General features: G+C 41.3%; 1 protein-coding gene across 1 annotated transcript in view; it reads left to right on the forward strand.

Annotated features, from left to right (window-relative positions):
• Nucleotides 1-21950, forward strand: part of ST8SIA1 (ST8 alpha-N-acetyl-neuraminide alpha-2,8-sialyltransferase 1) — a 188737-nt gene that overhangs the window by 73867 nt on the left and 92920 nt on the right. Inside the window, exon 2 of the mRNA XM_066354596.1 lies at nt 17277-17421. Coding sequence (XP_066210693.1) covers nt 17277-17421 — 145 coding nt within the window. The remainder of the gene's footprint in view (nt 1-17276; nt 17422-21950) is intronic.

Genomic DNA, 21950 nt, shown 5'->3' on the forward strand with positions numbered 1-21950 from the left:
AGACTTTGCATGTGCCCCAACCAGGATCCACTTGGCAAGTGCCCTACTGGGTGATCCTCTGTTCATCTGGGGCTGCTGCTCTGTTACTCAGCAACCGAACTATTTTAGTGCCTGAGGCAGGCCATGAAGCCATCCTCAGCACCTGGGGCCAACTTGTTCAAACTGTTTGAGCCATGGCTGTGGGAGGAGGAGAGAAAGGGAGAAAGAAGGAGAGAGAGAGAAGAGGAAAGAGTGGAGAAGCAGGTGGGCACTTCTCCTGTGTGCCCTGATAGGGAATTGAACCCAGAACTTCCACACGCTCTTAGGTTTTATTTTTTTTAACCCTGCCAGCATGAGTTTCGTTTCAGGGCTTGCAGCAGGTGACCAACTACAAAGGAATGTCCGATGAAGTCATGGACAGTTGAAGCTGCTGACGATTGAAAATATACCAACATCCATAATAGTGGAAAAGCACCCCTGCACCCAGCGATAGCGGCAGCCAATCAGAAAATGCCCCACTACCCTTCCTACATCCCTAAACCCAGCCCTTAAATCACAGCCTAAGTCTGTAGCCGGGGCTGCTCTCCCTTACGAGACAGCCCGGCAGGTTTCCTTTCATTAAAGCCTGTTACACTGGTCTTTCGGACTCCAATTGATTCTATCATTTGGTGCCGAAACGCGGGACGGTACTAACTGCCTGGACCAGGGGTAGTCAACCTTTTTATACCTACTGCCCACTTTTGTATCTCTGTAAGTAGTAAAATTTTCTAACCACCCAAGCTACAAGGATTCTGCCTGCCCACAGCCCGCCCCCAACACACATTAATATCACCTGGGTGACGGCCTCCACGTGGGCAGTGCCATCTTTAACAAAGTGAGCATAATATATTTTATCTGCCCAACAGTAGGTCTGGCCTAAAATAGGTATAGGGCATCGTGGCAGGAGAAGAAAAGAGTGTGCAAAGGAGACACCATGTATTAAACAAGGCAGTGGATCCGTGGCCAATAGGGAGGATATAAGACCATCAAAACCCACAACAGAGATCTTTAAGGGATGAGCAGGATCCAAATATTTGGGAAAGGCAGAGTAAGTGGCCCCTGTATCTATAAGAAATGAGATAGGCTTACCTGCTACTTGGATGGCTACCCTAGGCTCTTTGATGGTGATGTGAGATGGTGCCAACAGCCCTGGGCACCTTCAGTTATCAGTGTCAAATGCCAGTAGGCTGGGCAAGGTTAGGTCACAGATGGCTGGGGTAGGGCTAGAAGAGACTGAACCCTCCCTTAGAGGAGTGAGGGGGCAGTCTACCTTCCAGTGTCCCTTTATCCCACAGAGAGGACAAAGCCTTGGCAGGGGCTGAGAAGCTGGACAGGCTTTTGCCCAATGACTTTTCTTTCCACACTTGAAGCAGGACCCTGGTGGAGTTTTACAAGGCCCTTTAGGGGCATTGGAGACTTTAAGGGCAGCTGGCAAGAGCTGGTATTTTGCCTGATCTCTTTTGGGCTGTCTGCCTTCTTCTGTTCCTCTCAGTTATTATAGACCTTAAAAGCCATGCGGGGTGGTACAATCCCATCATGTCCCAGATAGGTGACTTTGTATTAGAGACTTACCTATTTTGTATATTGGATTAAAGGTTTTGATTTCTACACTATAAAATGGGGACAGAATGGGAGCTTGCACTCTTGGTTCCTGAGATTAGCATTAGAGAGCAGAGAGCAGAGAAAGGCCACATGGAAGAGGCCAGGAGAAGCAGCCAAGATGGCAGAGTGTTGAGTGAGAGGCCAGTTTGTGCAGAGTTTGTGCAGGGAGAAAGAAGGAGATGGGGAACAGAGGTGAATAAATCTGGTGAGCTAGAAACCTTTGATTCTAGGAAACTCGGATAAGTCAGTAGCTTTGTGAGCACTGAAGTGAGTGGGTTTTGGAGCCCAGTGTGTGTTTTTACTTGCCTGCCGGGTGCAAGCTAGGATTAAAGATAATGGCCCATCAGTTTTTGGCTCCATTGTTTCTTTACCGACTGTCCGAATCTAATGCGAACCTGCATGGTCCAGGCTGCTGTGATGGTGGCCGTGGATACTGGCTTTACACCTACTCTCCAAATTCAGAGCTTCTCTCTCCTTTCACTTCCCATCCTCAGAGTTGGCTCTGTTATTGCTTCTCGGCCAGCCATATTTGCCCAATTATGTTATAAATTTACCTCTATCACCCAGCATAGTGATTCCCAAGGCTTCCTCACCACCCCCATTGTAAGGTATTTTTCCCCTCCAAGAAGGAAGGAATGGGGCTCGGAGCCGCAAAGTGTGGAATAAGTAAACGGCTTTATTGAGTATAGAGCGCGCATCCCGCCTGGCAAGGTTCCCTGGCCCCAAAGAAAGAAAGATGGAGGAGATGGAGGCTAAGGAAGTTGCATGGATTAAACCGCGTGGGAGATATTTAAAGGGTCCCTCTAGGGAAGTGGAGCTACTATGACGTGGTGAAATTTCACTGGCTGGCAGATGATCGCTTCTTTCCAAATGGTTCCTGGGAAGCTTCCTTTGGCGGGCTTGATTGTGGGCGGTCCTAGCCAAAGTTCGCAGGTCTGTGTTCCCCAAGTGACCATCCCCCATTATCCACCGACCTTACACCCATGATGGCAAAACTCAAGGGAAAGGCCCCCTTTTTTCATGTCTCCAGGTTAAAGAAAACGAAACTCCATCTCCACACATGCCTACAAATGACCCTTCCAGTCAACCTGAATCACCGCCCAGATATGCCTGCTCCCCCTTAGGGCCCACCAAGGTCAGACTAATTAAAATACCAGAAGAAGAAGAACAGCCTGAGCTGTGAGTAAGTATAATAATCCCCTGAACAGACAGGACAGAGATTCCAGCTTGCTCTATTCTTTCTTATCTCCTTACCCTTAAAGGCATACTCTGCACCCATACTCTCCCACTTAGAATCCTCTCATCTAGAAAGCTCTCTTAATCTTATTTAAAATCTTGTAATCAAGACTAACTCCTCCTATGCAGCCAACTGCTGGATATGTCTGTCCATGTCATCTTCAGCTTACTCAGCTCTCCCCATTCCTCTTAATAATATTCATCTAACTTCACACCACTCTTATGTACATGATTCACAAAGGGGCCACCTTTTTTGAGAGAGCCAGCACTCTCATAGGAGATTACCCAACCTCAGCTGCAAACTGAGCAAACAAGCTATACTAAACCTACTGTTCCCAGCTTGACAAGCTCCTTCCTCAGCCCTTTCCAACCACGGACTCACACCTATCATTCCTCCCTGGGGGCCAGGTCTAAAAGAGGACATGGGGAAAAACCCCTCTCCAGCCTACCTGGACAGGGCCCCATACTGTTATCCTGTCCACCCCTACTGCCATCAAAGTGGAAGGATACTCATACGGGACACACCTCTCTCACATTAAGCCTTAACCCACCAATACCCCTAAAACCTACATCTCCACCCCCACAGGTCCTCTGTTTCTCAAAATCTCCACATGTTCCCCTGTCCAAGAAGAACCAGACCAGTCCATCTCATAATGCTCTTCCAAGAGGCCATATCCCTCCATACCGCCCAGTCCAGCAGGCACTCACAGCAGGTAACTGCCAATTACCACCTTGCCAGATTCTTCTACTTCCTTCTTCAGGCCTCTGAGGACCTCTCCTAATTTAGACCTCACTCCAGTGATATTGACGGACTACTCAATTGGATGTGGAACTTGGCCTGGCAAGGTTCTCTACTTGAATTTTCTCCAGAAGAAACAGCTGCTTTTCAATTTCTTCTTCTCTTCCTCTTAATCACCCCTAAGCCTAACCACCATGCCCCCAGTTCTTGATCTCCTAACACTAGTTCTACCTTCTCTCTTACTGGGCACCACATATGCCTCCCCCATCTCCTTTCTTCTAGGGGCCACATGTATAGAACACTCTCTTAACCTCACTCAAAAACTTTAATTGAAGCTAATTCTTCCTATACAGTTAATTGCTGGATGTGTATGTCTATGTGCTCCTTAGCCTACTCTGCCCTCCCTATCCCAAACAATACTACCCACCTTCTACAGACAGTTCTCATATACCAAACCCAAAAAGGGGCTTCCTTCTTTGAAAGAGCCGACACTCTTATAGGGAATTATCCCACTTCAGCTGCCAGTCGAGCAAATAAGCTATATCAAACCTATTATTCCCAGCTCGAAAAATTAAAACCCCAAATTCCCCCTGCTTAGGGACCAGTCACCCTAAATACCTTTCACCTACTCCCCTATGCTTCAAGGCTCAGGGTGACATCCCAGCTGGTCACCTCCCCTCTAATCTCTGCAACACCACAATAACTATTCAATTTCCCAAAAACCATCAGAACCATTGAATTAACTATCACATCTCTCCAGAAGCAAACAAATTATTTTCTAATCCCATTCAATTCACAGGACCCCCTACTCTTACAGCTTCACCACATAAATGCTCCTTTCCCACCACACAGCTATATCCCTGGCTCACTACCCCTACCACACGGCTGCAATGCTCAAAGCAGGCCCCTGACCACGCCTCTCCCCTAGTTGGGGCTGCACTTTCTTTCACCTGGACCGTCTGGAGTTCAGAGCGGACAGATGAAACCGACCACTGTTCATCTATTCTCTATTTACCTCTCAGCCTGCCTCACCCAATCAGGGGCTTTCTACTTATGTGGGACCAACACCTATATATGTCTCTCTACCAATTGGACAGGAATCTGTACCCGAATCTATTTCACCCCAAATATCAACCTAATCCCATCCCATGAGCCTCTTCCAGTTCCTAGTACACTATCCATCAATCTAAGGACCAGACGAGCTGTACAGGTAACCCCTCATCTTGCCGCTTTAGGAATCTCTACAGGAGTGGGTCTAGGGGCAGGGGGACTGGCCACTGCCCTGTCTTATTACCACTCTCTCTCTGAAGACCTCCAAAACTCCCTGAAAGAAATTTCCTCCACCCTAGTAAAACTCCAAGATCAACTTGATTCCCTAGCTGCAGTCATGCTACAAAATCACCGAGGCCTTGATCTCTTAACAGCAGAAAAAAGAGGTATTTGTGTCTTTCTAAGAGAAGGGTGTTGCTTTTACCTTAATCAGTCAGGACTAGAGACTCAGCAATCAAAGAAATGAGCCCAGCGAATTCGTGAAAAACAAACCGAATCGTGGCATTGGTGGTTTTGCACAAACTGGCTGTCTTGACTATTGCCTTTCATTGGTCCACTCACTTTCCTATTTATTATTCTAGCTTTTGGACCCTGCCTCTTATACCTGTTCACTAGTTTCTTACAGAACCACATGCAGGCCTTCGCCAATCAGAAAATTGGAGAAATCTACCTAACCCTACACACCAACCCTGAAACCTGCCCTCGTGGAACAGAAAAATCTGGACCCCTGTAAATATACCCCTACCCGGCAGGAAGCCATCACTGCACTTCTCTACTCCTCACTGAGAGTAATCCTTAGAGAGGCCATAACCCCTCATGCCCCTACTCAGCAGGAAGAAATTACAGAAGATGATGACCTCAGTCTCCTTTCCTTGAGCCTCTCTAGGAATCATTCTCTTTCCTTTTTATGTAAATATATCAAATAGTCAGGAATCTTAGGTTTCATTTCTTTAACCCTGCCAGCACGAGTTTCGTTTCAGGGCTTGCGGCAGGTGACCAACCACAACGGAATGTCCAATGAAGTCATGGACGGTTGAAACTGCTAACGATTGAAAATGCACCAACTTCAGGAAAAGCACCCCTGCACCCAGCGATAGTGGCAGTAAATCAGCAAATGCCCCACTACCCTTCCTACATCCCTAAACCCAGCCCTTAAAACGTAGCCTAAGTCTGTAGCCAGGGCTGCTCTCCTTTAACGAGACAGCCTGGCAGCTTCCTTCCATTAAAGCCTGTGACACTGGTCTTTCGGACTCCGATTGATTCTATCACACACCAGGCTGACGGTCTACCACTGAGCCAGGCACTGAGCCTATGCTTTTTCTTTAGCAATAAACTCAACCTTATTATAGTCTGTAAGCCCTGACTATATCTTAATAGGTTTATCTGGTCTCTAGTTTTCAGACTCTTCTAATCTTTTATTGACAAACTAAAAAAAACCAAACCATTTTATGTTATTTTCCTTCTCTTTTGCTAATTGTTGTTTCTTTATTCACTCTTTGTCAAATGACTCATTCCATCTACACTTGCAATATCCTTTGTTTTCTCAATGCTTTCAGTTTTGAAAAATGATCTCTGCTTTTGTTTCCATCTCCAAGCCTACCCTTCTCCACAACTGTTGCTGTCAACTCTCTCAATACCTCTGCACTTTCCTGTCACAGTGGGGGGTCAGTGATACCCATAAAGCAATTAGCTACAAATGTAGCAAACAGCAACAAGATGAGGGAAGCTGGTTGGATGAGTTGGAAAGTCTGCCTGATTGTTTTCTAGCATGTTGGTGGTAAGCCAAGGTGATGTGTTTGACCTGAAGAGTAGCTCTCTGTTCTCATCTATAAAAGTGCATTTCATAGTAGACATTTAAAAATAGTTATTTTGTTTAATGCAAATTACTGACCTGCTGGTGATACAGAGAAAGAATGTAAAGAATGTAGGTCCTCGGATGAAATCAGCTAACACATCCCTTTGTCTCTGCCAAATACCCATTCCTTTAACCACACATTTAGTGGGAACTAGATTGTAGTAGTTCATTAAATGTTGTTGACAACCTGAAATGCTGATATTCTGTACTGACTAAAGAGAGACCATATGTTTTAGACAAGCAGGTGGCACAGTTACTATTCTGTTAAGAAAATTGAGAATTTCTGGCTTGTGTTGTTATACAGAATCCCATCTTGTGAAATGGGTCATAACGCAGAGCCAAAATTTTTCTCAGAAAATAATTTTGGATCTGTTCAAATACTGGAACAGTTACAGAAATACCAAAAAAAAAAAAAAGTGTGCTGTAAATTACGAAAGAGGAGATTATGGTCTGGGACAAATGCCCCAGTCCTGTGTCTCCCTAGTAGGCGGTGGTGCTGAACTGAATCCAAGAAGCTTGCCTCCTGGACTTCACCTTCAAAATTTTACCATTCTCCTGCTCATCTGAATGTTTTTGAGTTCAGTTCTCTTATTTAGAAAAATCTGTGTCATTTGGAAAACCCATAATGCAGTTTCTATCACTTTTGTCTTCTTTTTTTAATTTGCTTTGTCTTTCGATAACTTCTGCTCATCTTTCACAGAAATAATCTCAGACCTAGGTGTTATTCGAACAAGAAAAGAAAAAATGTTTCTGAATAGAGTTCTTAGTTTTGATACGTAATGTCTGGGCTCCCAGTGCTATTCGGGAGCACTGCTGGTCATGATGACACAAAGAAATCCCGCTGTGTACGCTTGTGTATTGGAGAAACAGCTCGCTTGTAAATCAGTGCAATTTGTAATTTGGAGTGTCTGCCACTTGGGCAAAAATTTAAAACTCAGTGGAGTATGGGGGTTTATGTGTGGACTGGTGCTTCTGATGTGGGTCTTATTTTCAGAACCTCATGTCGTCACAGGACTGCACAACTATTTTCCAGAGCGGATGCACCTGCCCCCATCCCTATGCCCTTACCCAAGCCTCTGAAAATGAGTTTGTTGCATTCCCCCAAATTTATGTTTTTGTTTCAGACCACTGAAAACATACTATCTGTTGGTCAAATATGTTTGTAAAATATGATTTTTATGTTTGCTCGCTTATAGTTTGCACTGGGGGCTGGACAGTGCCAGATATATTTGGGCTGTGAAATTACAAGTTACCTTCCTGCTTGGGGAGGACCATTGTTTTGCTAATGTTTGCTGGAGGAGAGGTTTTCCCAACAGAAAGTTTTGAAGAGAGAGAGAAGAAGGAGAAGGAGAAGAAGCCATGCTGGCAGAGAGAGAGAAGGTGTGCGGATGGGGAACCAGAGCTGAGGTCTTTTGTGAGCTCTGCTGAGACTGGTGGGGGCCTTTGATTTTAGGAGGAACCAGAGAAGATTCTCCTGGTTGTGGAACTGGAGAATGCGTCAGTGGCTTTCGGAGCCCTGAGTGAAAGGGAAGTGTTTTTCCCTGTGTGTTTGCTCGCTGGCCGGTGTGGGACTTTAATAAAGAATAGCCCACCATTTTTTGGCTCCACTGTTTCTTTATCATCTGTCCAAATTCAATGAGAACCTGCATGTGCATGGCCACGACGGTGGTAACTGCTGGCCATATACTATCCAAATTTGGTATATACCCACTTTCCTGTTTTATTGTGATCTTGTGAATAGACCAAAAGAGGAGCAACTTTATTTCTAAAGATTAAACATATATAACTGAATATTTTTTTTGTCTTTAAAATCTCTTCATTCTCCGAAAGAGGAAAAAATCAAAAGAAGTTTATATGATGGGTTTTCTCATTCCTAAGTATGATGTTAAATGGTTATGAAGGGAGTCAAAATTAGAGAGCCTAATGGAGTGGAATTGTTCTGATAAGAGAGAGATGTGATGGAGATAGGCCAGGCGTGGGGATGATTAGAGGAAATGATAGAATTATGTCCAGGGAAGAGACAGAGGCCCCACTAGGAGATTTTGAAATTTTCCCTCATGTGGTAACCCCACACCCCTCATCACAACTTTAGTAAAATCCAGGTGTCTTTGTATGGTTTTGGATTTGGATTTATTCTCGAGGGTCTGGATGCGTTACAAGAAGGTTTGTGATGAGCACAGATTCTGTTCTTTTCATTGGTGGAAAGCCACATGCATGCGGCGTTCGTTACCCTCTCCCCCTCCCCAACACATCGCCCCACACTCTCTTTACTCCAGCTTCACTGATTTCTTCAATGTCCTTTCAGGCATTTTCTCTTGGTCTTTGCTCTACCTGAAGGCTCTTCTCCCAGATATCCATGTGGCTTACTTCCACCCCGCCTGGTCTTCCTAAGTGTCCTTTACCACTGACTTAGTTCCCTGTTGAAAATTGTACCCTTGCTTCTTCCCCAGAATCTTTATCTTGTTTGTGTGGCTTCTCCATTAGAACTTAAAAGAGCAAGGTTTTCCCTGACCTTCCCCTCCCTTTCCCAGCATTCTAGTGTTGCACGAATGCAGGAAGTGACTCCAGGGGGACAAAAGAGACTCAGACAATTTGCTGAAGGAAAAGGGGTTTATTTAGCCAGTGGAGCAACATGGCCTAATAGGCTTCAAAACACAAGCTCCCTGAAGTCAGTTCTTTTTTTTTTTTGTATTTTTCTGAAGCTGGAAACGGGGAGAGACAGTCAGACAGACTCCCGCATGCGCCCGACCAGGATCCACCCGGCACGCCCACCAGGGGGCGATGCTCTGTCCCTCCGGGGCGTCGCTCTGTTGCGACCAGAGCCACTCTAGCGCCTGGGGCAGAGGCCAAGGAGCCATCCCCAGCGCCCGGGCCATCCTTGCTCCAATGGAGCCTCTGCTGCGGGAGGGGAAGAGAGAGACAGAGAGGAAGGAGAGGGGGAGGGGTGGAGAAGCTGATGGGCGCTTCTCCTATGTGCCCTGGCCGGGAATCGAACCCGGGATTTCTGCACGCCAGGCCGACGCTCTACCACTGAGCCAACCGGCCAGGGCCTGAAGTCAGTTCTTAACATCTTATATACCTTTTTGTGTTCATGCACAGGTTGCTGGATTCTTTTGTCTGTAAGCATACATAACTCTTGTGTCTCAAGAGGGACGGGGGCGTGGGGGGTTTTTGGACCATTTGTCTTAACTATTTACAAATCCTGTTTTTCTTGCTTTGTGCTGCAAGTTGTTCCAAGAAACCGATAAGGTAACTAATTAAACTGGCTGACTCAATCATTCCTGCAAGCTTTCTCCCTCCTCACTAGTGCCTAGTACAGTGCTGGGCACATAGAAAGTGCCCAGTAAATATTTGTTGAGTGCCTCAAATAATGAGTGCTGTTCAAAGGAACCCAGCTACTTGTGGTTGCTGAAATGGCAAATGGGTAATTCTCAAAGGATAATATTAGAATCTTTCTAGCTATATGGACAAGTAGTTGTAAGTAGGATGACTGGTGATAGGCACTCATTGAAACCTTTGCTGGAAAAAATTGTGTTAATTCAAATAAATAGTCATCATGTATGCTTGTTAAGTACATTACAAAACAAATATGTATTAGGGAAAATAAGATCATCCTTGACATATTTGTGTTCTAAAAATTTCTCCTTTAAATCTGCTCTGCAAACTACACATGGCACTAATCTACGTTTCTTTGGATCGCTTTTCCTTTATTAAGCAGACATTTCAAATGTGATAAATAAAATACTGCTGAATAAAAGATTACTTGCTGTCTTAAGTAGTACATAAGAGCTGCTTCTCTCTCTCTCTCTCTCTCTCCCTCTCCCTGTAGTCCTGGCAAATTATCCAGAGGATTAAACTTTGAAGAGACATTTTATCTGTAGAAAACATTATTTTAACAAATATTCTAATGAAAGTACTTTTCACCATTCAAGGAAATTTTATGAAAAAAAATTAGATTGATAGTGGCCAGAGGGGAGGGGCATTGGGCGCCTAGGTGAAAAGGTGAAGGGATTGAGAAGTACAGATAGAAAGTTACAAAATAAGGGGTATAAAGTAGAGTATAGGGAATATAGTCAATAACATTGTAACAGCTATGCGTGGTGCCAGGTGGGTACCGGAAATTTGGGGGGGAACACATTGAAAAGTATATGATTGTTTATCTATTATGCTGTACACCTGAAATTAATACAAAATAATATTGAATGTAAACTGTAATTAAAAAACAAAATGTTAGATGCATACAAACCTCTACCCTATATGAGCAAGTACTATATCTATATTCTGAAGCTCTTTGTCAGTGATGTAAGCCGTTCTGGGGAGCACACTGTGGCAAAGGTATTGCCTTTGCCACACAGATGGTGCTGCCACCACTTGTTCCCGCTGCCTCATCGTGGCAAGAACTTACTGCATGTTTGCTTCAGGACAAATTCTGCAGGTTATTTTCCTAGATCCTGGGCCCTTGGTCAATGGCAACTCTAAACTTTTTAACTTCTTTCAAAACTGATCATTTAAGACAAAGATTTCTTTAAGTTGGAGGATAACTTTATGATGTCCCAAACTTTACCTTGTACCATCTCTTATTCTAAATCTGCCGTTTAGAATAAGAAACTGAATTTTTTGGAAGCCACTGGATTTTTCACTTAAAGAAAAGTCCTCTTTTATTGGATACCAACTGTTTAGCTTCTCATCTTAAAAGAGTGAACATCTAATTTATCATCCAAATAAGGACAGGTTTGGGAATGGAAGGGGGGGTAACTATTAAAAATTATAAGTAAAATATAATAACTTTGGATTCTGTGAGACAAGCAGAGTTGTATGGTTAATAAAGAGAAGGAAATGAATACTTATCAAGACCATATAATGTGCTTAGGTGCTTTATATATATTATCTCAATTTTAAAACCATCTCTGATGTGGAATGTGGACACATTTTCAACAATAAATCTGAGGCTCTGTGGCATTAGCCCCAGGAATTAAGATATAATAGTCTAAAAGGAATTTTAGGAACTCAACTCAGGACAGTTTACAATAAAGATATTGATTTAGCTGTTTGGAGTAAATGCACTAGATACACGTTTTGGCCCAGTGCCAAATGTTAAAATCAATAATTGACTGAAGTTAGCTATTAATGGAATAGAAAGAAAATTTTAGAGACAAAATTAAATCTGAAACCTTATCAAATGTTGTAAAGTTAAATTTTGAAAGTTTTACACTGTGGTGAAGGAAACAATTTATCAGCACCATCAGCTGGTGGACTTCTCTTGTGGTCCCTGTGTTGTGGGTCTGCAATCCTAAATTAGGGATGCTTGCTTTACTCAGACTAATGTTTAATGCACAGTGTAAGGTACTGTGATTCATCAGTCAGCAAATCTCAGAAATCCTGGATCTACTGGAAATATTTACCAATAGACAGAAATTATTTTGAATTTTTTGTTTGGGTCTCCATAAACTAAAACTATAAAGGATTGACTTCCATTGGAATTTTAATTACTGAGAAAAAAAATGTGCATTAAAGTTCTCTTGTTTCTCTAATGTATTCTTTTCTCCTTGTTATTTATTTAGTCTATCAACATGTATTAGACACCTGTTCCATGTGTCAGTCACCATTTCAGGAGATGGGGATCCAGCAGTGAACAGAAGACAAAAATCATCTTCTCATGGAGTTTCTATTCTGGTACTTGGGGAGACAGGCAATAAACAAAACTATGAGTGAAATATGTAACAAATAAATAGTGTTAAGTGCTTTAGAAAATAAAGTAGGTAAGAGGAATATGAGGAGTTCTCTATTAGGAATGGGTCATGATTTCTCATGATGTTTTTCATAGCTTTTATTCTCATGGATTCTTTAGGGGAAAATATGACATTTAGCTTTTAATTTCTCATGAAAAGATATAAAGAGTTCCTAACTAGGACATTATTTTTCATCTGAACATCTCATTGTATAAGTGGAATTAAATAAAAAAATTAAATATAATTTTAAAGGTTATTTTCTTTAATATTTTGAATGCTAGCATAGAAAATAATTCTATAAATACTTGATTTATTATGTAATTATAACATTGTTATTCTGCCTTATATTATTTAAAACATTTTTATAAATATTATTGGCAGAAAAATGATGTAGTATTTTTTTCCTAAGGTTATCTATCTTCCATTCTCTCTCTCTGCTGAACCGAATTCACTTCTTTTTATTTATTTAACGAATACTTATAATGTACACCTATGTACAGTGTAACATAGAGCTGGGCACAGCTCCAAGAACTTTGCAAATACTGACATAGCCTTCTTAACAATCCTATGAAGCAGGTATTGCTTTCTTACCATTTCAAGGATGAGGACTTGAGAAAGGTTAAGGAGCTTGCTCCAGTGTACATGTAGTAAATGAGACAGCCAGGCTTCAACCCCAGACGGTCAGTCTGCAGGGTCCATGCTCTTAATCAGGATGCTACATTACCCAAAATTGTTTCTTTCGGAGCCACATGGGTCCGAGTCCACTGGTTGACCGTCACTTACGCAAGGTTCATCTCCTTGGCCTTTCCTTTCTGTAGATATTTACAGATAGCTTCTTTACTATTTCTTTTTTTATTTCCAGCTTCCATTTGTCTGCCAAAATTCACAATCTTATCATTTATTTCCTCAAACATATTAAGTACAATTATTTTAAAGTTTCTATCTGAAAACTTTATTATCTTTATCCCTGTTTTGTGCCTATTGTCTATTTTTTCTCTTAGTTTGTAATCACATTTTCTTGTCTCCTTGTTCTGTCTGACTAGTTTTATGTGCTGGACGTTGCATCTGAAAATAGAGAAGACAATTGAAGGCTAGGGTGATGTTATATTCAGGGAATTAGGGTATAAGTGAAGGATCTCAACCAAGTCTGAGGCTGAGATAATTCAAAGTGGGACTTCAGTTCCTTCAAGGACTAGTCTATTTCTGGTATACCTTTACTCCTAAGATTATTGTATCAACCAAAAGGCTAAGGGATTTTATCAGAGTGACATCTCCTTGGCCTTCTTTGAACTCCCAATTTTCATCCTCCCTGTTGCATGAGCCTTTTAGAAATTTTGCTCAGCTTTTCATCTTTTCAGCCTCTTCTAGACCCACCAGATGCCCTTAGGAATGAAGTGCTCCAAATGTGAGACTGCCCTTTCTCAGTTTCTTTGTTCTCCTAGATCTTGATCTCATTTTAAAATGGTTTTGTTTTTGTCCAGCTTTTCTAATTGTTTTTGATGGGATAATTTGTCCAGATTACTTACACCATCCTTAATAGGAACATCTGTGTAGAAGCTGTGAACCAGACACAGAGCTGCCATCAGAAGCAGCCTCTGAGGGAATGAGACATGCAAACAGACAGGACTCAAATGGCATAGAGCAATAGGGCCAGTGAGTACACTGGTAAAGACCAAGGTTCCTGGAGTTAGTTCGGGGTTTAACTCTGAGCTGTGCCACCCTGTGGCCTTGGCTTAGTTACTTAAGTGAAGGGTTATGGTTATGAGGAGGGGTTAGGGCATGGAGAGGTCTGGATGTCAGGGTCCACACTAGGTACTGGAAACCCAGGGAATGTTTTAGAATTTTTTTTTTCACTCTTATTGAGATATAATTTATACACTGCTCAAAAAAATTAGGGGATATTTTATCACTTCGTACTCATTTTGAAATATCCCCTAATTTTTGTGAGCAATATATTTGTCGCTGTATAAATTTAAGATATACAGCATGATTTTTATTGTTGTTGTTACAATAAAAGTTTATTTACAAAACCTCGTGGCAGGGAAGGCTATATAGTCTGCCAGTACTACTAAGTTTAAATTTGAGAATGAATAAAAACTTCAGGGGCTTAAGTTTTCCACAAAATGTTCTAAAGTGATTGGAAAAGTACATGTTGAAAGAATCTAAGTATTAACTTCTCCTTTTGCTTTAAAAGATAGTGATTACCATTTCCAGTTTCTATAGCTCTTTGTCAAGACACTTAACTCAAGTGAGTTTCTTTTTTAATTTGTTAAGTAACTGTTGACATTCAATTTAATTTTGTGTTAGTTTCAGGTATACAGCATAGTGTTTAGACAATCATATACTTTACAAAAGTGTTGACCCTGATAATTTCCAGTGCCTGCCCTGGCAACATATATAGTTGTTTCAACAAATATATACATATATTTGCCTCAGGATCATGACATTTATTTTTTATTTATTTATTTATTTATTTATTTATTTATTTATTTAGTGAGAGACGGGAAGGAGAGAGATGAGAAACCAACTCGTAGTTGCTTCACTTTAGTTTGTTCATTGCTTCTCCTACGTGCCTTGGCTGGGGAGCTCAAGCTGAGCCAGTGACCCCTTGCTTAAGCCAGCAACCTTGGGCTTCAAGCCAGCAACCTTTGGGCATAAGCCAGTGACCTTGGGATCATGTCGATGATCCTGCACCCTAGCCAGTGACCTCATGTTTCGAACTGAGGCTTTCAGCATCCTGGATCCACTCTCTATTACTGCATCACCACGGGTCAGTCTCAATATTGTTGACCAGTGACCTCATGTTTCGAACTGAGGCTCTCAGCATCCTGGATCCACTTTCTATTACTGCATCACCACGGGTCAGTCTCAATATTATTGACTATATTCCCTATGCTGTACTTTATATTCCCGTGACTGTTTTGGAACTACCAATTTGTACTTTGTAATCCCTTCACTCTTTCACCCAATGTCCCTTTCCTCTGGAAACCATTAGACTATTCTCTGTATTTGAGTCTATTTCCATTTTGTTTGTTTATGTTTTTTTTAGATTCGACATATAAGTGAGGTCATATAGTATTTGTCTTTTTCTTACTGACTTATTTCACTTAGCATCATACCCTCTAGGTCCATCCATGCTGTCACAAATGGTAATATTTTATTTATTTATGACCAAATAATATTCCACTTGTATCCATATTATCTGCTTGTCTATTAATGGACACTTGCATTGTTTCCATATCTTAGCTGTTGCAAACAATGCTGCAATGAACATAGGGGTGCATATGTATATTTTTTTCAAATTAATGTTTTGGGTTTTTTGGGTATATGCCCAGAAGTGAAATCACTGGGTCATGAGGCAGTTTCATTTTTAATGTTTTGAGGAACCTCCATTACTGTTTTTTACAGTGGCTGCACCAGTCTGCATGTCCACCAACAATAGCAGGAGGGTTTGATTTACATATTTTTAAAATAAATACCTGGAGAGAGGTTTAGCTAACATCCATCTTTTCCTATAAATACACTCAAAAGAAAAAAGAAAAAAGAAAAAATGTTTGTCTAGTGATGAGAACTGATAGGATTTACTCTCTTAAATTTTTTTTTTTTTTTTTTACAGAGACAGAGAGAGAGTCAGAGCGAGGGATAGACAGGGACAGACAGATAGGAACAGAGAGAGATGAGAAGCCATCAATCATCAGTTTTTTGTTGCGACTCCTTAGTTGTTCATTGATTGCTTTCTCATATGTGTCTTGACCGCGGGCCTTCAGCAGACCGAGTAACCCCTTGCTGGAGCCAGTAACCTTGGGTCCAAGCTGGTAAGCTTTTTGCTCAAACCAGATGAGCCCACGCTAGCGACCTCGGGGTCTCAAACCTGGGTCTTCTGCATCGCAGTCCGATGCTCTATCCACTTCGTCACCACCTGGTCAGGCTCCTAAATTTTCTATATATCGTACAGCAGTGTTAGTTACAGTCATTATGTTGTACATTATATCTCCAGTATTTATTTATCTAGAAGTTGGCATCTTTTGACCAGCCTCCCCATTTCATCTACTCCCGCCTCCTGCTTCTTGTAACCACAGTCTAATCTCTTTTTCTATGAGGTTATTTTTTTTATTCCAAACATAAGTGAGATTATACAGTATTTGTATTTTTCTATCTGACTTATTTTACTTAGCAGAATGTCTTTAAGGTTCATCCATGTTGTCACAAGTGGTAGGATTGCTTTGTTTGTTTGTTTTTTAATGGCTGATTAAATGGACCTGGTTTCAGGCTTTTGATTGGAGGATAATATTAAGACTGGCCTGTGGAAAAGTATCAGGACTTGTGTTAAAGGACCAAGTAAAGAAGCAGCCTGCACAGAAGGGTGAGGTGACTCCGGAGACCCTGGTGTTCCAGACTGTAATGGAGTGAGGCGACCTTCGCAGAGGTCATGGTGTTGTGTTGAACACTATAGAGAGTTCAGACACAATCAGAACTGAAAATCCCCATGAGACTTACCAGTTAGAATGCAGATTGCTTTGTTAGTGTCTCATTTTCTTTTTATTTAAAAAGGTTTCCCAGGAGTTGTTCTTTAATCTTTTCCCCAAATGGGGAGCGCACCCTCTTTGGGGACCCTTGTATGCATTCCTTACTCCATATGGCTCACATCAAGTCCCTTGCCACTGAACTTAACCACCTGATTATTAAATCACTGTAAAGATGCACTTTTGCTGCATCTGAATATCTCGTCTCCCAAGTTAGCCACATTCTGGGATTGGATGTTTATATCAATCAATAACTTTGCAATTAGGATGATTATTTTTACCTTTGGACATACTTCATCAGCATCTGAGAGCTGACGTATTTTTCTTAAACTTCATTTTGAAAGATTCCAGTCATGCATTCTGATGGCTGGAAGAGTGGATTAATAGTAGTCTCGTCACCCTGGAGACACAGATGCTTTTTGTGAGTTGGCACTGAGGTAAGGCTGCACATCTCTGCGAGAATGACAAGTGACTGAGTCTGCTGCGCACTTAACCTGCTGTTCTTTTTCTATTTTCTCTCCTAGGAAACAGATAGAAGACTGCTGTGACCCCGCCCATCTCTTTGCTATGACTAAAATGAATTCCCCGATGGGGAAGAGCATGTGGTACGATGGGGAGTTTTTATACTCATTCACTATTGACAATTCAACTTATTCCCTCTTCCCCCAGGTTAGTATAGAATGTGTTGCCTTTCAATATAGTTTTTTACATGTCTTGATTTTACAGAAAAGGTGTAATTGAATTTGCCTAACTAACTAGATCTACTTTTTTCATCTTCTTTCTTCTCTTCTTAATTTTAAATGTTTTTCTTTATGGTTGTCATTGTTTTTTTGTTTGTTTTTGGTGAAGGAATTACATAATGTTTGATGCAAGGGCAGAAGCAATATGCTGAGAAGTAAGTTTTCCCACCCCTTCTGATTTGAGTCATATAAGAGAGAAGCAAGCAGAGAGGGAAGCGAGGACAGGGACTTGTGGGATTCCAGTGTTTTGAGATTGGCTGTGGCATGACCTCAGAGATTTACAGTACTGGAGTATTGCTCTCAGGGAGTGGGACTCTATGGTCAGAAGTTTGCTCCTTAGAGCTCTGGAGCCTTCACCCTGGGAACGACTACTGCTGTGAAGAGCAGGAGTGGTAGATGGGGAGGGAAAGAATCAGACCACTTTTAAAGTGGTCTGAAACAGGCTCTGCTTTCTTCTGGGTTTCTTGAGCATTGACATCAAATGTTTTCCTAAATTATATCTATGTAACAAGTGGGAAAAAAGGAAAGCTTTCTTTTTGGGGATCCCTAGTTGAAGAGGGCGTTGGATCTTAGGTGAAGTTGCCATTAGGGAGAAATGGAGAAGTGAATCCTGGCATCCCCAAGTATTCCAGCACTCTTGGTTACGCAGAAAGAGAATTCATGGTCAGAGATGCATATGGGACTGAACCTTTCATGTATCTGTATTAACAGCAGAGTCTTCAAAGGAGGGACCCTGTAAAGCTGAGGCACAGACTCTCCTAGATCCAAAGTCACACTCTCTGTGAAATAGCCCATATTTGCTATTTCATCCTTAAGTGTTTTAGTCTAATGGTTTTAGAGTATAATGATGTTATTTTTTATTTTTTCAAAGCAAGGAACAGATAGAAATAGAGAATTTAATCACTGCCAATATTCAAGTGCTTTTTCTCTTTTTCATTTGCCCTTGGGAGGCTTTCTAGTGTCAAATGAAATGATTAAGAGTTATAACCACAGGGTTGTACACCAGAAAGAAATATAATATTCTGTATCAACTGTAATTTAAAAAGAAAAGAGTAATAAAATGTGGGATTGTGGTTTGTCTCCATCACTTGCTAAATATATGCCTTGCTAAGTCATCTATCTTTTCTGAGACTCAGTTTTCTCATCTGTGCAGTGGGGAGAGCATCCCCTGTTCCGCTGCCTCTCAGAGTTGTGGTCAGGATTAATGTGGATATATTTATGAGCATGTGCTTTATAAACTACAAAGCATTAAGTAAACATTAGGTGTTAATGTTGTTCTGGTTCATATATTGCATATTCAGATGAGGGAATGAAGAATATAATTAGTTAAGGTTTAAGGCAAGGAACAGATATCTTTTTAGGTATTTTTCACAGAAAGGTATTTTATGTTGGGAATTAGACATTTAAAAATCATTAGAAGAATGGAGACGTGAGAGTCAGGATGTTGCTTCTGCAATTACTTAGTTCAAGGACCAACTGCCATAATTGTGCTTTAGGATTCAAAAACCCCAGCTGTCCTTGCCATTAATGTGGCCAGCACTGCCTCTAACAGAAACAGGGCCGGAGTTGGGTTCCAACTCAGCCCTAGTTCCAAATCTCCCTCAAGCGCATACTTCTAATGGGTAAGATTAATTTGCATCTGGAACAATAGTTGCTTACCAATCCAGGACAGGTAGTTTTTAAATCAAGCTTCACCCAGGAGCTAGAAAAAGAATGGACTGGAGGCTGAACAAGCCAATCCACCATATACTGTTTGTTCAAAACCTGATTTCAACTCAGTATGAAATGAAAAATATTTTAAAGAAATCCAAAATAGGCTTGGTATACATGAAGGCTTTCAGTCATCTAAACTGACTTCTGACTTTGTGCTAGAAAACAGATTTGAAGAAAAGAGCAGGTTAAAGAACTGCAAACTAGCTTCCCATCTTATCTGTCAGTGGCAGCGGTGAGATAGCAGGGAACATTTTCTTTTTAAAGAACGTGCACGGAATTCTGTGCCTCGTTGTGCCAGTTGAAAGACCAAGGAACCATTTCTTAATGATAAAGAAAAAAATGCTTCTTTTAGGAAGCAGAAGTTACTACATCAATATGTGTTTGTGCAGTCAACACAAACGGCTGAACCTGTTGAAAAAGTAGATTTTTTAAAGTTATGTGTGCATTTTTCTGCTGAGATTTTGAAATGACTAATTTATGGAAATCCTAGAAAATCAGCTTGCATCAACAAAAAGGATGCAGTATATCTCTGTACTCTTACCATATTATTATTTCTTTTCTTTTTTTGTGTGTGTGACAGAGACAGAGAGAGGGACAGATAGGGACAGACCGACAGGAAGGGAGAGAGATGAGAAGCATCAGTTCTTCATTGCGGCACCTTAGTTGTTCATTGATTGCTTTCTCACATGTGCCTTGACTTGGGGGCTACAGCAACTTAAGTGACCCTTGCTCAAGCCAGTGACCTTGGGCTTCAAGCCAGGGACCTTTGGGCTCAAGCCAGTGACTGTGCACTCAAACTGGTGAGCCCGTGCTTGAGCCAGCGCTCAAACTGGCGACCTCGGGGTTTCGAACCTGGGTCCTCATGTCCCAGTTCAACAGTCTATCCACTGTGCCACAGCCTGATCAGGCCACAATATTTATTTCTTAGTGAAATGTTTCTGGTTATCAGGAAGCTAAGTTGCTAGTTAGTTGATATACATCCTTCATGTGCCCTGTGGGAAGAAAGTTGTGTATGTGCCTATTAGGCAGAAATGAGGTGAGTGAGCTAGGCTCAATACTGTCAGTTTCAGCAAAATCATGCCATATCATTCATTCTCTAACTCAGATGTATAGTTTCATATTACAGATTTAATTATGTATTTTAATATATTTATTTAATTATTTATTACAATTTTCCCCTAAATGGTCAATATATGTTAGCTGTCATTATCACTGTTTTTATCTCTTTGCCACCATACTTCCAAGGGTCCTTTTCATGCCCCGCCGGGGCTGGACAGTTGCAGTGCCTTTTCTTGAACTGTAGAAGACCAAGCAGGACATATTGATGCAGCTGTTTCCAAATGGCTCTGTCATTACATTTTGGTGAAATATTTGTTGAATATTATTAGGCATGAAGGGCAGAATTTTAACCCTCACTAGGTTTTCAGATTATTCTGTGTGTATGTGTGTGGAGGGGCCAGTGTTATTGTCTAGATCTCCTGGGTTGGAGATAGTTCCTTCCTGCTTTGCCAAGAACCATCCCTTCTAAGCCTGCATGGTCCCATGTTTGTAGATATTAGTGAATAAATGCTATTTTGGCCTTAAGCATTTATGCTTAAAAAGAGCATAAATTTCCTTGGAAATGAGCAAGGGAGGAGCAAAAATGTGCTGATATCATTTGGAAAATATTTCCTTTTGGTGTATTAAAAACATGGTTAAGTCATCATTCTTTTCCATTGTGCTGATTAGTCATGTGATATAAATCACAAACTAGACTAGCCATTTTTCCTCAGGATAGTCACCCAAGGTCATACGTATAGAATCACAAAACATCATTAATGAATCCCAAATGGACACTGATTACCAGCTCTTCTGGTCGTCATCAACTCGTCATGTTCTACTCGAACTGGACTTAGAATGCTCTTGGCCCATAAAAAAACCCAGCAGAGCATTTTGAAGTAGTTTTGTCAAAGTGTCTTTGTTATAATGAAAATACACCTCTCTCCCCTTCATAGTAGTGTACTTAATAGAGTCCTCTGAGCCCCTGGATATCCTTGAATCTCACACTAGTTTTTTTTCCCCTAAGGAACTTTGGATCATACTATATAATCTACAGCATTTGGTAGATTGTGTTTTAACTTATATCAGAATCATTTTCTCAAACACATATCTTTTTTATTAGACGGAAACTCAAGGGAACTAATATTTGTTAAAGATTATTAACAAATAATCTTTGTTAAGCATGTGTTAGGTTCATGTTGTCAGTCTAACATTTGGTTGCTTTATAACAGAAACCTGATACAGGGGCTTAACCAAACAGATAAATGCTTATTTATCTCAAACAATAATAAATTAGGATGTGGGCAGTTCAGGGCTGGATAATAGCTACACAGTGCCAGCAAGCTCCCAGGCTCTTGTCCTTCTACTCGAACATCCCTAACTGATGGCCAAGGATCCTCTAGTTTTGGTCCAGGGTTCAAGTAGGAAGAGGAAATGTGGACAGACTCCTGGTAATGTGTCATTGGTCAGGACTAAATAACATAAACCCATCTAGCTGCAAGAGACGCTGGGACTTTCAGTGTTTCAGCTCCAGATAAATGCACTACATGTGGCGACCTAGACTGTCTGCCTCAGTTTCTTCACACGTTAATCACTCTATCTTTACAACAACTTCATGTGGTTATTATTACTGTCTTCATTACATGGATGAAACTGAGACTGAAAAGGTTCAAATAACTTATTGAATATTTTAGAGCAGGAAGGTAG

This window comes from Saccopteryx leptura, chromosome 1 (genome assembly GCF_036850995.1).
Source record: "Saccopteryx leptura isolate mSacLep1 chromosome 1, mSacLep1_pri_phased_curated, whole genome shotgun sequence".
Taxonomy (NCBI): Eukaryota; Metazoa; Chordata; class Mammalia; order Chiroptera; family Emballonuridae; genus Saccopteryx; species Saccopteryx leptura.